At 39.0% G+C, this 15,966-nt stretch overlaps 1 protein-coding gene across 2 annotated transcripts in view; it reads right to left on the bottom strand.

The window, feature by feature from the left end:
• Positions 1–15,593, bottom strand: part of MEIKIN (meiotic kinetochore factor) — a 152,350-nt gene extending 136,757 nt beyond the window's left edge. For both annotated transcript variants that reach the window (XM_032156507.2, XM_058440303.1), the window contains exons 1-5: positions 15,345–15,593; positions 15,124–15,217; positions 14,633–14,720; positions 12,605–12,665; positions 3,533–3,661 (exon numbers count right to left, since the gene is read on the bottom strand). In XM_032156507.2, the coding sequence (XP_032012398.1) occupies positions 3,533–3,661; positions 12,605–12,665; positions 14,633–14,720; positions 15,124–15,217; positions 15,345–15,450 (478 nt within the window). In that variant the 5' untranslated portion in view covers positions 15,451–15,593. The remainder of the gene's footprint in view (positions 1–3,532; positions 3,662–12,604; positions 12,666–14,632; positions 14,721–15,123; positions 15,218–15,344) is intronic.
• Between the last annotated feature and the right edge of the window lie 373 nt (positions 15,594–15,966).

Genomic DNA, 15,966 nt, shown 5'->3' with positions numbered 1-15,966 from the left:
CATATGTGGATGTGTCTTTATAGAATGATTCCTTTGGAAATATATCCAGTAATAGGATTGCTGGGTCAAATGATAGTTCTAGGTTCTTTGAGAAATCTGCAAACTTCTTTCCACATTGGCTGAACTAATTTACATTCCCATTCCTCCTGTGTACCAGCAGTGTATAAGCTTTCCCTTTTCTCTACAATCTCATAAACACATTATTTTTTGACTTTTTAATAATAGCTACCTTGACTGGTATGCGATGGTATCTCATTGTCGTTTTGATTTGCATTTCTCTAATGAGAAGAAGACATACTTCTTTAGTCTTCTTTATATTCATGTCCTCTGCCCATTTTTTAATAGGATCGTTTTTTGCTTGCTGATTTAAATTTCTTATAGATTCTGGATATTAGATCTTTGTTGGATGCACAGTTTGCAAATATTTTCTCCCATTCTGTAGGCTGTTTACTATGTTGCTAGTTTATTTTGCTGTGCAGAAGCTCTTCAGTTTAATTAGGTCCCATTTGTCAATTTTTGTTGTTCTTGCAATTGCTTTTGGAGTCTTTAAAAATGACCTGTCCTCGAGCTCACTAATTCTTTATTCTTCTTGAGCTAGTGTGCTGTTATATTGCTCTACTAAATTTTTCTTTTATTCTTTTTTATTTTTTTTAGAGCAGTCTTGCTCTGTCACCCAGGCTGGAGTGCAGTAGCATAATCATAGCTCACTGTAACATCAAACTCCTTGGCTCAAGTGATCCTCCCACCTCAGCCTCCTAAAGCATTGGGATTATAGGCATGAGCCACTGTGCCTGGCCTCAGTTCAGTGATAGTATTCTTCAGCTCCAAAAATTCCTATTTTGTTCTTTTTAAAACGTTCTTTTTGTTGCAATTCTTATTTTGTTCATGTATTGTTCTTCTCAGCTTGTTGACCATCTTTTTAATGATTATTTTGAATTAGTTGTCAGACAATTTGTATAGCTCCATTTCATTAGGGTCAGTTTCTAGGGATTTATCTTGTTCCTTTGTTTGGACCATGTTTCCTTGCTTCTTAATTTTCCTTGACAATTTTACTTGTATCAGCATCTATGCATTAGAAAAAAACAGCCACTTCTCCCAGTCTTGCAGACTGGCATTGTACAGAAGACCCTTATGAATAAGCCTACCCAGAGATCTCTCAAATCTTTGTGCTAGTCCAAACCACCATCTTTGTTGTTATCAGCCTCCAGGCATTTAGAATATGTCAGATCCTGTCAAAATTGTAAGACAGATGTGACAGAAGCTAGTCCCAAGAACATCCCTTGAAAAGTTGGAACATTGGACACAAGGTCCAACTCTTTCTCTCCCAAGGGAGAAGCTGGAATCTTTTTTTATCCCCCACTCACTCTGCACTGAGCTAGGTGGAGAGCCTATGGCAAATGTTTGTGTCCTAGACCAAATTGTCATCTTTGTTCTCAGCAGTCACCAGTCACCTTAGGTATGTTGGGTCCTATCAGTACTCTGAGAAAGGCAAGACCGAAATCAGTTCCCTCAGGTATCCCTCAGAGAATTCAGAACACTGGATGTATTGTCAAGTCCCTTATCTTGCTCTTCCCCTCAGGGAGAAGCTGAAAGCTGTGGTATGGGTTTTCTCTCAATTGTATGATGCTGTGCTAGGCGTAGGAATTATGGTGAGGATGTCTCAAATTTTCCTACTGGCTTTGATGTGGCTGGCCCCATGCTTGCCAGGATGCAGGCGCCTGTCGACTATTTTCTGAATTTTTCACAAAGGGAACTGGTCCATATATTGCTGTTGAATTGGTGTGTCCGTAAGGAGTAGGCAGGTCCATGGCTTCCTGTTTCAACATCTTGCTGACACCATTCTCACATTTTGTTTTGTTTTGTTTTGATATCTCTTTTTAACGTTAGAGGCTTTCCTCAGAAGTCTGGTGATCCTTGGCTCTCTGTTCATATTTAAAAGTGGGTCCTAAAAGGCTAAGTGGTATCCCTACGGCCTAGATGGGGCTTGTCATATAGTTGGCTTCACTGTAGGATCTTCTGCCTGGTCAGTTTCATTGAGGACTCCTGAGGTCAGTATCTTTAGATATTTTCTTCTGGGGTACTCAGTTCCTGAGAAAATAATCTTTCATTTTCTCAACAGAAGGTTCAAGTCTGGGAAGCTGACAAGAAAAATGGGCTCCTGGGGTGGGGTGGAAATAAGTATTGGGTGAGCAGATCCCATAATTTAGGATGTACACTTTTACTTAATTCCCTCTTCCAAATTCAGCACATTATCTGCAGCAGTCAGCTTTGGCTGTTTAATAAACAACCACAAAATCTCAGGGGCACAAAGTGAAAAGCAGTTGTTTTTTGTTTCCATGTCTATTAGTTGGCTCAGGTAACTCAGATTACAGGTCTGCAGATCAGCTGGGGCAGCTCCCTGAAGTGAGCTGGTTTCCTAGACTGTTCCGCTCTGTAACTCTCATTCTGGGGTTGCACGAGAGAGGCAGAAGCTAATTAGGATACATTCTCACGATAATGGCAAAAGTGCAAGAAGACAAGCACAACCATTTAAGCAATTTGAAAGCTTTTTTAAAATTGTGTTTGTTGCAGAAAGCAAGTGACATGGCCAATCCCAAAGCCAGAGAGCAGAAAAGTACACTCCACCCATTATGAGGGTATGAATATAATACTACAGAGAAATGAATAATTGGGACTGACATTTCAAAATACCACAGTATCCCTGCTATTAAAAGGATCTCGTATTCTCCAGTCTAGAGTCCCTGTTTCAAAATATTCTAAAGAATAAATCTCCAGGCTCCCTTTGAGCAGGAAAGGAGCAGTTAACCACATCTTTCATGTTTTTGACATCTATTTACAAGTATTTGGCACAACCAAATTATGAGCTTTTCTGTGACACTATAGTGCAAATTGTCTTGTTTCTGAGGTATCCACATTGTTGGTTTAGGACTCTGCTTTCTTAGGTCTGCTGTATCAGACCACCTGATTAACCTTCCAAACTTTGTACTTTCTTTTTTCCAATTATCTTTGTCCTTATGAGTGTATTACTTTAAAGAAAAAGCTGTTTTCTGCCATTGCAAGATTGTAGAGTAAGGCATGTATTTGATCTGCCATCATTAACCAAAGCCTATATTTATATGTATAATAAATGTAAATAACTCTTAATTTGTGGAGAAAATTCAAGCAGGGACTTGGCCTAGCTGACATTTAAGTTATTTGCTGAAAAGTAAGATAAGTACAGGAAAAAAAAGATAACATACGGTTCAAGAGAACAAGTATACATTCATTAGGTGTAAAATTGATTAATAATTGGATGTGTATTACATATAAATGCTAAATGACATTTCTTCATCCTTCCTTGATCTGAGGGCTTTTACTCTATTAGTCCTGTGTGAATGGGAATGAAACACAATGGGTAATGGTCAGGAAAGTGAGGTGTTGGTGAGGAAGAGGAGTATGCCTTCTCGAAAGGGACGTTTATTCATTGGAGGATTTGTGGACAAAAGAATAACTTCTATAGTAGAGCAACTTAAGGTTGGAATTACTTTCTCACCTAAATAATCTGATTTTCTGAGCAGTTCAGGTGATGGAAAGCTCTCTTCAAAACTCTTGTATTCTGCATAAGAGTCTGTGACTGAATAGCTCAGAGGAGAACTGGCCATACCATGGTGCCAACTTAATCCTGTAGAATAAAGGAACAAACAAAATGGATAAATGTTTTGATACAAAACAGATGTGAAATCCTAAAAATTGAAATGTATGGAAATGTACATGCTTAGTTATATATTATTACTAGAACATAAAACTGCTTCTACATACAACTAAAAAGGCATAATATTTTAAACTATTTTAATTTGATCTTGGACAATCATTCCATTTTTGATGGTGATAAATTTGTTATAATCCTCTTTTGTTGTTTTTCAAAGTTTTACAACTTACTCCTTTTCTCTACTTTGGTTCAGTTGTGATTCTTGGCTCAAAAATTTAATTTTTTTTTTTTTTTTTGAGACCGAGTCTCACTCTATAGCCCAGGCTGGAGTACAGTAGCACGATTTCGGCTCACTACAACTTCCGCCTCCCAGGTCCCAGTTCAAGCAGTTCTCCTGCCTCAGCCTCCCGAGTAGCTGGGATTACAGGAATGTGCCACCGTCCTGGCTAATTTTTTGGTTTTTTTTTTTTTGTATTTTTAGTAAAGACGGGGTTTCACCGTGTTGGCCAGGCTGGTCTTGAACTCCTGACCTCATGATCCACCTGCCTCAGCCTCCCAAATTGCTAGGACCACAGGCGTGAGCCACCGTGCCCAGGCAAAACTTAAGTTTTATATATAAGTAACCCACTAATTGTAAGCTAACTAGCTGAGGAAAGGGTGATACTAGTTATTTCATCTAAAAAACAATGAGCCTACACATACACAAATAGATTAAAGGAATTTAGTAAGAGAGCATGGATTGACTCACACATAGATAAGCAACTGATTTTTGACCAATACGTAAAGGCAATTCAGTGGAGAAAGGATAGTCTTTTAAACAAAATGTGCTGGAACAACTAGGTATCCATATGAAAAAAAAACAAAATAAAAAAACTTGCACTCATACCTTCCATCACAGAAAGAAATTAACTCTAAATGCATCATAGATCTAAATGTAACTCCTAAAACTCTAAAACTTCTTTTAAAAAATGGAGAAAAGTGTAACACCGAGTTATGCAAATAATTTTTTTATATAACACTAAAAAAGATTCATAAAACAATAGCACTGATAATTTGGACTTTAGCAAAATTTAAAACTTCCCTTCAAAAGAGACTATTAAAAGACAAGCTATAGGCTGGGTGCAGTGGCTTGTGCCTGTACTCCCAGCACTTTGGGAGACTGAGGCAGGCGGATCACGAGATCAAGAGATAGAGACCATCCTGGCCAACATGGTGAAACCCCATCTCTACTAAAAGTACAAAAATCAGCTGGGAGTGGCGACACGCACCTGTAGTCTCAGCTACTTGGGAGCCTGTGGCAGGGGAATCTCATGAACCCAGGAGGTGGAGGTTGCAGTGAATCAAGATCAAGATCGGCCACTGAACTCCAGCCTGGCAACAGAGTGAGACTCCATCCAACAAAAAAAAAAAAAAAAAGAAAAGCTACACATAGGGAGAAAACATTTGCAAATGGGCTGAAATCCAGAATGTAAAGAACTGGCTCAGCACGGTGGCTCATGCCTGTAATAACAGCACTTTGGGATGCCAAGGTGAGAGGATCATCTGAGCACAGGAGTTTGAGACCAGCCTGAGCAACATAGTGGAATCCCGTCTCCACAAAAAAAAAAAAAAAAAAGAAAAACCAGAATATAAAGAACTATGAAAACTCAATAATAAGAAAACAAATCCTCAATAAGAAAATGGACAAAATATTTGAACAGAGAATCTTCCCAGACTCAGCGGTCTTAAAGTCATTCCTATGGGAGTGGATTAGAATGAAGAACTGTCCAATAAATGATGGCGACAGAACATAGTACTAAAAGTTGCGAACCACAGATTTGGTAAGAAAAGGGAAAATGTGCTCTGCTATATTTAGTCTACATTTATTAAACATTTCCAATATGACAAGATAGAGATCAACACTGATAGAAACTGGTTGCGGGGGTCAGGGGTGGTAAGAGATCAAAGGGGAGCATTGTTCTGAAAACCTATTATTTCCTGCCCTGGAACTAACTTACACCTATCTCTGCTCATCCATTACCTACCTGAGACAACTAACTCTTTGCCCTTCCTCCTAAGACCTCACCACAACTTTTTCTCCTATGCCAACTCCCTTGTTAAAAATGAGAATTGTTTTCTACCTGGACATCTTCTCCAGCTGCCACTGCAACACTTAAATCGACTGACTCAATCTTCCATCCTTCTCCATATCCTCAACTGTCAAAGTAGTAGGATGTCCCTCTGAGCATCCTTTGCTTTCCCTTCTCCAACTGCCCTAGAGTGTCCTGTCCCTGTCCTTGCTAACTTTTATCCTTCTCACACTGTCTTCATCCTTCCCAACCACATGTTGTATCTGTTTTGCCTTCCATTTCTCAAAATTTCATGAATACCCCTCAAGGCTGAGCTATCCTTAACACCAAGCCCCAGAACTCAAGCCAGGCTCAGAAATAAGGAAAGTTCACCATCTGGGTAGTTGAGTAGAAAAAATAATAAATGTTAATGCTGTATCAGTAGGAGGCTGTCCTGGTGTCACAAGTTAGAAATATAAATGCAATTAAAAAATATATTTTTATCAATTTGCTCATTGTTAAAATGACAAATAGTTCTACAAGGCTTATAGCAAAAACGGCAATCTCTTGTCTCATATCTCCCCAAGATAATTTTCTATTCTCTAGAGACAACTACTTTCAACTCTATTAATAATTTCTTTCCACAGGCACCTCCTTTACATTTCTAAATTAAATGCATTCAATGTTTCTATTATTATGACTATTCAAATATACTCGTAGCCAAGCCCTATACTGTGACATCACCTTTTTGCTACAATTTCTTTTCCTTTGAGCTATTTATTATCTAATTTTAAAATATGTTTTCTAAGTACTTATTAAGTATTAATACTAAGTACTATTTTGTTCCAACTTTTTTTTTCTTTCTTTTTGAGACGGAGTCTCACTCTGTCACCCAGGCTGGAGTGCAGTGGCAGGATCTTGGGTCACTGCAACCTCTGCCTCCCAAGCTCAACTGATCCTCCCACCTCAGCCTCCTGAGTAGCTGGGATTACAGGTGCGTGCTGCTATGCCTGGCTAATTTTTTGTACTTTTAGTAGAGATGGTCTCGAACTCCTGACCTCAAGTAATCCTCCCACCTTGGCCTTCCAAAGTACTGGTATTACAGGCGTGAACCACAGCGCCCGGCCTTGTTCCAACTTTTTCCAAAACTATAAATTTCCTCTCAATACTTTTAAAACACCAGGTTATCTTTTTTATTTTCCTCCCTCTCTCCCTCTTCTTCTGTGTTTTCTTCTTTTTAAAAAAAGTATAGCTATTGGAGATCTCAATCCATTTGATCAAATTTGGACTGTTTGTCCTCTACGCATCCTACACAGTTGTCTTCTTGGTATTTCCCTTTACCATTATCCTAAGAAATTCACATATTTCCTGTATTAGATAAGAGACTTTGATTCCTAGATCCCATGATTTCTTCTTTATTATTTCCTGGTTTTCTTAGAACATCTGCTTCATTTCTGAGAAAAGGTACAAAAAAGATGTGTCTAAAAATTCCTTTATCCTAACAACTGAGTGACAGTTTGGCTGGGTAAGAATTCTAGGTTAGTATATTTAAGAGACTGATTCAATTTTTTGATGTGTGACAGCTTTTAAACCTCACTGTTCCCTCTTCCCCTTCCCACCTCACATCTGGGTGACAAGAGAGCCTTGGTGTTCCATCTTTTGGCAATGTTAGCAAGTTCAAACCATGCACAGGAAACCTCAACCTGGTCCAATCCTCTTAACATCATGAAAACTCTAGGCCAGGTCTCCTTCCCCTGCATTCTCAAGTCATTTTCAGTCCTGCTTGCAGTCACCTTTCTCCCAAGAAGGGCTCATTATATGAGTAATATACCTTTCCATACCTTCTTGGTGTGTGAATGGCATAATCAGTGTTGAAATCCAGGACAACTTCTGAGTGGGAGTCCATCTTGACTCTGCAAAATCAGTGTTCTTCAGAATTCTGAATACATTTTTCTCCCCACCATGTTCTACCTTCTGGAGTTGTTCTTCAGAAGTCCCATGCCATTGAGATTCTTGATCACTTATTGCAACTGATTATTTTTTCTCTGGAAAACTAATAAATTTCTCTATCTTGAGGACTTAAAAATTATATAATGTTGTAACTTGGTGTGGTTTTTTTTCATTTATTGGGGTGAGCACAGTTTGCACCATCCAAACTTGGCTCTCAGTATCTCTGTTCATACTATTCAGAATCTGAATGGCTCTTTCAGTAAATATACTCATGACCATTTTTAATTCTAGGAAAATTTCTAGCTTTGTGTGTTTAATAATTTTCCTTCTGTTTATAATGTCTGAACTACTGTTTTTTAGATGTTAGAATCATTGGACTCATCTTCTAATTATTTTTCTTGTCAAAATAACAACTTTATTGAGATATCATTCACATGCCATAAAACTCACCCCCCCCCCCTTTTTTTTTTTTTGAGACGGAGTCTCGCTCCCTCACCTAGGCTAGAGTGCAATGGTGTGATCTCACCTCACTACAACCTCCGCCTTCCAGGTTCAAGCAATTCTCCTGTCTCAAAAATTCCGAGTAGCTGGGATTAGAGGCGCACACTGCCATGCCTGGCTAATTTTTTGTATTTTAGTAGAGACACGGTTTCACCGTGTTGCCCAGGCTGGTCTCGATCTCCTAGGCTCAGGCAATCCACCCGCCTCAGCCTCCCAAAGTGCTAGGATTACAGGCGTGAGCCACCGTGCCTGGCCAAAACTCACCCTTTTAAAGTGTACAATCAGTGGGTTTTTTGTAGACTTATGGAGTTGTGTCATCACTGATGCTATTTCTATCCTTTATCTTCTCTTTCATGTTTGTTCAACTTTTTGGAATATTTCCTTAAATTTATCATCCAATTCTACAGAATGTTTTCTGATTTCATATTTTTATTTTTTAACGAATTCTTTTTGTTCTGGACGCTTTTTATAGGAGCCTGCACTTGTTTCACGGACACAACATTTTTTCATCATCCTGAGGATATTAATGAAACTGTGGCATTTTAAAAGATTTTTCTTGTATTGTCGTTGTCCTTCAAGTTTCTTTTATTTAGTATCTCTTATTTTAAATGTTTACTTAAAATGTCTGCTAATTCTTGAATGTTCAAGAATGAGGTACCAAAATGGCATAATAACTGGGGCTTAGGAAGAAGTGGATTTTACTGAAGAGTATTTAGACAGGGACCAGGCCATACTACCAGAACGCACAAATTCCAGTCTTCTCCTGGGGACAGAAATTTCCAAAAGAGGAATCCTCTAATCTTCTAGTTGGAGTGTATTTGCCTGAGTGCATAAGGGGTCTGGGGATTTCACATCAAAATATACAGACTTTCACTTAATTCCCTTTCCTCCCCAGCCACTGCTAGTTTTCAGTACAATATCCTTGAATCCAGTCCCTCTGCTTCAATGTCTTAGACTACCAGGGTGGGAAGAAGCATAGTTGCCTGGCCACAGTGTGTTAGGGAAAGGATCAAAGCATCTGATACTTTTGAAGATTCCAAAAAATCTTATTTTAAAGATTTCCTCCAGGAATATGTAATGCCTCTAATTCCTGAACCTTTAGCCTGAATCAGTTTGTTTCTTGTTTTGTCTCTACTCTAGACACCTAGTTTTCAGCTTTTTTTTTTTTTTTTTTAAAGATCTGTTAGGTCAATTATAATTCCTTAATCTACCTGCCACATTCCAAACTTTCATTAATTATGTCTTGCTAGCTGATATCTCTTCTTTTTGAACCCATGGCTTTACAACATTTTTATGCCTTTATTGATATTTTAGTAGGGTTTCAGAAAAGTAAATGTGTATTCAATCTTCAACATTAAATATAAAATCCTTAATTAATTTTTCAACGTGTTATAAAGTTACTAGATTCCAAGGTAGAATTAAAACAATAAATCATATGTTAACTAGAATTCTGTGGACTGCTCAAAACTTAGCCCATCACAGTATTTTATTATGGGAAAAAGTATTTCAAGTTTCAAATATCAATCAGCAAATGAACTCTTAGAATACAAGCAGTTTGTAAGTTAGAGACAATTTATTTTCTATTTCCTTATACCTTTCACATGTCAACTTGATAAACCTAGTAATCAGGACATTTCTCATATATTTAAACTACGATTTTAGAAAATGCTGATTATAGTTAAATGGTACTTTCTCTAAATAGAGTACAAGACCCATCCAACAAGCATTTGAGACATTCAACAATTATTTGAACCTGTATTATCTTTGAAACTGTATTCCAAGCATGAGATAGGAAGATAAAAGATAGTGCTAGTTCTCAATGGTTTTAGAGCCATTTTCCTCTTTTTCAAGAGTTAAAGACAGACAAAAACAATTTCACTGTGGTTTTGAGTCTTTTGACAGAAGTATACAGAGTGCCACAGAACTACCAGGATAGAACAAGTCACCTAGAAAAAGAGAAGTCGGAAGAGGCTTCCCAGGATAAATGGCTCCTGAATTTATTTTTGAAAAAGTTAATAAGGCAAAGAAGGGAGAGGAAGGAGAGAAAAGCATTTCCTGAGCACCTCCCATGTTCTTTTGCACTGCATTCTAGGAAATATTCCTCTAGTCTATTTTTCTAGCTCACTAATTTTAGTTGAATTAATTCTAATATTAGACTCTTTGGTTAAGTTTTAATTTGATGATATTTTTAGTGCCCAGGGACTACAATTTTTTTCATAGCAGCCTGCTATATTATGGATTCAGTGGCCTCTTGTATCTACAGATATTTAGTTTTCTGCCATTTCCTCAAATGTTAGTTCTGTTTGTTGCATTTGTTGCCTCTTTTCCATGGAACTGGTTTTCTTCAAAAGTTTGGATATTCCTGGTTGCCTTATTTGTGTCTCTGAGATCTGTTTATGTGGCAGTTAAGTAAAAATTCTCAAATAGTGGCTTGCTTCTGGAGATTTTGGAAGAGTGATGAGACATTCTGAGAACTTGGGTTCTAGGTGGGGATCTCCTGTATTTTTTAGGTACTGTAGGTGACATGGGGGCACTGCCCTAACTGTCTGGCCAGTATCCACACTGGAAGTCTGCTGTATGAGAAGTCTCACGGTTCAGAGAGCCATACTAACTTTATAATGGAGTTATAAACATATGAATTGACTACCTCTTTTCCTTTTTTCTTCCTCTGCTATCCTTGTGACAATATGGAGTTACTTCAGACTCTCCTCTGTTTATCAACTCAGCCCCAACATTGACCCTTAAGAGCCAGCCCCCGAATAGTTCACTTTGCTTGGGAGTAATTATCAGGGTTTTCTCCTGGCAGCAGGCACTGGTAACTGCCAGAGTTTCCAATATAAGAAGGGGATTATGAAAAAGGAACCAGATATTTCAAATGTAGTTCTTAATCCATCACCTTGACAATCCCTTCAAGTTTTGTTTGTTTTTTGTTTTTTTTGTTTTTTTGGGTTTTTTTGTGACAAAGTCTTGCTCTTGTCCCCTAGGCTGGAGTGTAATGGCACAATCTTGGCTCACTGCAAACTCCGCCTCCCGGGTTCAAGCGATTCTCTTGTCTCAGCCTCCCGAGTAGCTGGGATTACAGCCGCCTGCCACCATGCCTGGCTAAATTTTGTATTTTTAGTAGAGACAGGGTTTCACCATGTTGGCCAGGCTGGTCTCGAACGCCTGACCTCAAGTCATCCGCCTGCCTTGGCCTCTCAAAAGTGCTGGGATTACAGGCATGAGCCACCGTGCCCGGCCAAGATCTCTTCTATTACAGTCTTTTACTTTACCGATCAAGGGTTTAGAGTATTTCCAGGCTACTTTTACCTCTGCAGTGGTTTTTTTTTTCCTGCTCTTGATATGTTCGTTAATCTTGTCTCATTTGCTTTTAAGAATTTCTCTGTATTTCTGATTGCTGGTGGCATCCCTGTTTTCAAAATAACTTTAATTATACCAATATGTAGATGGCTCACAAATTTCTATCTCCAGCCCTCCATATCCAACTATCTGGTTGATATTGCTACTTAGTTATCTTAAATGCACTCATAACTTAATATACTAAAAACTGAATTTCTAGTCTTTTCTTCAAACCAGTTTTTCTTTCAGTGAATGACACTACCTTGTATCCAGTTATACAAGCCAGAAACAGTAGTCATCTTTGACACCTCCATCTCCTTCACTCTTCATTTGCCAAATCCTCTCATTACCTAAAATAGCCATCACATCATATCAGCACCCTTCTTTCCATCTCCAATGTCATCACCCTAGCAGAAAGTGCCATTATTTCTCCCCTAAACTACTTGAACAGCCTGTTAACTGCACTCCTGATTCTTTCCAGTCCTTCTTCCACACTGCAGCTAAAGTGATCATATCATTCTCTATTAAAATGACTTCAATGACTTTTTGCTGCTCCAAATACAAACATCAATATTTTGATATGGACTACAAGGCTATGCAGGGCCTCAAACTGGTTGTCTACTCCTGTCTTACACTCACATTTCCTCCTACTCTCTGTACTGAAGTCATACTGGCCTTCTTCAGTTACTCAATACATAATGCTCAGTCCCGTGTTAGAGCTTCCCTCTGCCTGAATTTCTCTTTACTCATCTCTGCATAGTTAATTTCTACTCTCCTTCAGATCTTGATTCAATTACCATTCCCTCATGGAAGTCTTCCCTACTTTCTCTAGGTAAACTCAATTAATCACACTCAAGTCCATCTCTTTTATAGTACTTATCACAAGTAATTTCACATTTACTGGCATGTGCTTAAAGGCTTTAAGGATGAGATCTATAGCACAGTCAGAAGGATTCACTTTGGAGTAGGGAAAAGACACCTCTTCCACTGAGATGGGAAGATGGGAAGAGATACAGATGGATGCTTATGTTTGGAGGAAAAACAGAAAGCTGAGGGAGTTCACATTTGACAGTCTTACCTGATACTAATTCACTATTTGATGAACTACTGTCAACCTGGAGGTCATCAGTAACTGATTCCTAAGTGAAATAAGAATTAAAGCTATAGCAAAATTATGAGATTGACCATTTCTATATTATAATCTTGTACAGATTTATTTTAGAAAAATGAAAACGTCAACTTTGTATATGTTTCATATATATAATACATTCATTCAGTTTATTGTTCAGATGTAATCTGATATTTAATATTAAACCTAAAAATAAATATTAAAATATAATATGAATATATCTTGTAATCAACAATATGCTAGTCAACTAACTACTGTGGGATGACAGCAAATAGAAGATAGAGGTGAATATTTTTCCGGTTCCCTAGTGGGGAGGGGCTTTTTTCCCATCTATAGAGGCAAATATATAAATCAAAAGAAAAGACTAGTAAGTCTAAAATACTAGAAACAAAATTAAAGGCAAGTAAACAAATATGGAAACATTGGTTATATATGTATGTACAAAAGTATAGCTATCTTTTATATTTAATAGACATTTCACAAAAAAGTACAAATGGCCAATAATCTGAGAAAAAAAAGTATTGACTTCCCCAGCACACAAAGAAATTAAAAGTAAAAAACATGCTACTTTTCATCTATCTATCTATCTATTTCATATATATACACACACATATATATAAAAGTTTCAGGTAAGATGGTGCTGATTCATCAACACGAACAAAAAACTTGGAACATGATCCAACCTGTGATCCACTGCAAAGTATTTATCTTAGGGTAACAATGTGAGGTACACAAAAAACTTCTGTAATAGAATGTCTATGGATCTAAATAACAGCAAAACCTAGGAAACAATCTCAATTTCCGAACCACAGGGAAACAGTAATACAAATTACAATATATCTATCTACAAGACAAAACACTATGAAGACACTAAAACTCATATTTTTGAAGACTAATGTATGGGAATATACAATAAGACAACCTGTAATTTTTTTAAAAGCATAGGAAAAAAGGAGCAGAAATATATAAAAATTTTAAGAAACTTTCAAAACACTGTTTTTTCATAGTATAAATACTCTACAAGGACTACTTTACACTGTTAAAATATGGGATAAAAGCCTTTTAAAAAAATGTCTTGTGTTGAAACTGCCTTCCCCCAAAAACATGTTATAAAGGAATATCAAGTTAAAAAAAAATAGAACTTGGCCAGGTGTGATGGCTCATGCCTATAATCCCAGCACTCTGGGAGGCCGTGGCAGGCGGATCACTTGAGGTTAGGAGTTCGAGACCAGCCTGGCCAACCTGGAGAAAACCCCTCTATACAAAAATTAGCTGGGTGGTGGTACACGCCTGTAATCACAGCTACTCAGGAGGTTGGGGCAGGAGAATCGCTTGAACCCAAAAGGCAGAAGCTGCAGTCAGTGAGCCAAGACTGTGCCACTGCACTCCAGCCTGGGTGACAGAGCAAGACTCTGTCTCCAAAAAAAAAAAAAAAAAAAGGAACTTGACTATGAAGTTTAATGTTAATGTCAGATGAGTCACAAGCAATTTTTAAAATCTGAGTTTCCCTAAATTAGTGCTGTACAGCTTTAAAATATAGTACAGAAATCATATTAAATACAGCACATCAAGAAGTTATAAAATATTCTAATGAATAAACATTAGAATGCTCTGTAACATATTAAACGCTTAGTAATGAATGTTTCCAGTTGTTAATGGAAAATCAAATGGAAAACATGAAAAAAGGAGTTATTAAGTAACATTTTGTATTTGTCATACAGAAAATTCACCAATTGCGGACGTTTCTCCAAAAATGTGTCAAGGCAAAGCGAAAAACAAAAATGCATGACTATGAATCTACCCAAGTCAGAAATTCAAGGCCCTGTCTAAAGACACATCAGTGTTTATAAAAATCCTGGCGAGCTATGTAACATCTACAGAACAAAGCCCATTTTATTCTTTCATCCGGAGGTACATCAGGTACTGATTAGTCTCTACACTAAGTGTATCCAAGGACTAAAAGAGAAACATACGTACACTCAACGGTGCAATCTTCTCATGCTGGGGGTCTTCGCTAAACCTATTTTCTTGCAGGCTTTTCTCTCCTGTAACTCCTAAGCGATGGCTAACAAACAGACAACACAATTAGTTTGCACCATCTGGATTTGGCTCTCCACGTCTGTTCAGACTCTTTAGAATCTGAAAGGCTCTTTAGGGACATCTTTAGGAAGAAGTAAGGACCAGAGTGGTGACTTGCACCAAAAGCCAAATGCAGTGACACAATCGTATAGCTCACCAACCAATTTATCTCACTTCCTTTTACGTAAATTGGCAAGCCTTCCCCTTTTTAAAAATAAATCTCCGTGAAGTCAAATTTTGGGGTCCATGTTCTGAGAAGAGCAAAATCAGAGTACTGTATTTGTTTTGTTCATTGATTGTTAGAATAAAAGGCTACTAGCAGAAAATTCAGCTTGAAGTTAGTTCTGAGGCGGCCAGCTAGGATGGGGCTGTTACTCGAGGCTACATACCTAGGCGGCCCAGAGCCGCTACCTCCCTGCCTGCTCCGCTCTGCTTTCTCTGCAATCTTCGACAAGCCGTGCGCTTTGCCTTTTCTCTTCGAACCTGAGAGAGGGCGGCACGTTTCAGGGCAAGAAACCCTGGGCCCAAGGCCTAGCACCCCCGCCCGCCCTCGGTCCCGTCCCGCAGGCAGCTCGGCTGAGCTTATGGTGGGCCAGCCTTGAGCCTGTACCTGGCGGGGCCTCCGCCTTCGCCGGAGAGCCTAGGTCTGGCGTCGGGGTGAGATTGAGCCTCTGACCCTCCCGCTTTTTGCGGGTATAGACCCGTAGCGGCCACATTGCTATCCCACCCTACCCCCAGGCCTCGGGTGCCTCTGGACCCTCGATGGCCTGCCTTCCCGAGGATCAGGGCTAAGTCGCAGGGAGTCAGCGTCCAGGCGAGGCCCGCGGAGCAGCCCCACAGCAACTAACTCAGCGAAAGCAAAAGCACCAGAACTGGAGCGGCCGGGCGTCGCTCCCGCGTTTTTATCTCTGTGAGGCCGCGCAGAGGCTTCTGGGAAAACGGAGGAACGCCGCAGCCGTCCAGCCCTCCAGTAAGGGCCCAGTGGTTACTGGGCCGCTGGCGCAGGCTCCCTCAACTCCAGCGAAACGAGAGTTTTTTTGGAAAAAAATTTTTTCTCGTCCAGAAAAAGGTTTAATTCAGCCCCTCCTCCTCCGTCTGAGCACTTAGGTTTCCTCTGTGGCTGCATGCTTAATTCAACTGGGCATGCAGGAGTAAAGGCGTTCCCTCCTTTGGGTGGGCCCAACACTTTCTCTGAGCGAGCTCTCCCTATCAGCACTGCCTAAGGCCTTAGT

Source organism: Hylobates moloch, unplaced genomic scaffold (assembly GCF_009828535.3).
Source record: "Hylobates moloch isolate HMO894 unplaced genomic scaffold, HMol_V3 SCAFFOLD_6, whole genome shotgun sequence".
Taxonomy (NCBI): domain Eukaryota; kingdom Metazoa; phylum Chordata; class Mammalia; order Primates; family Hylobatidae; genus Hylobates; species Hylobates moloch.
The sequence above is the reverse complement of the archived record's forward strand: the minus strand, read 5'-3'. Positions and strand labels throughout refer to the sequence as shown.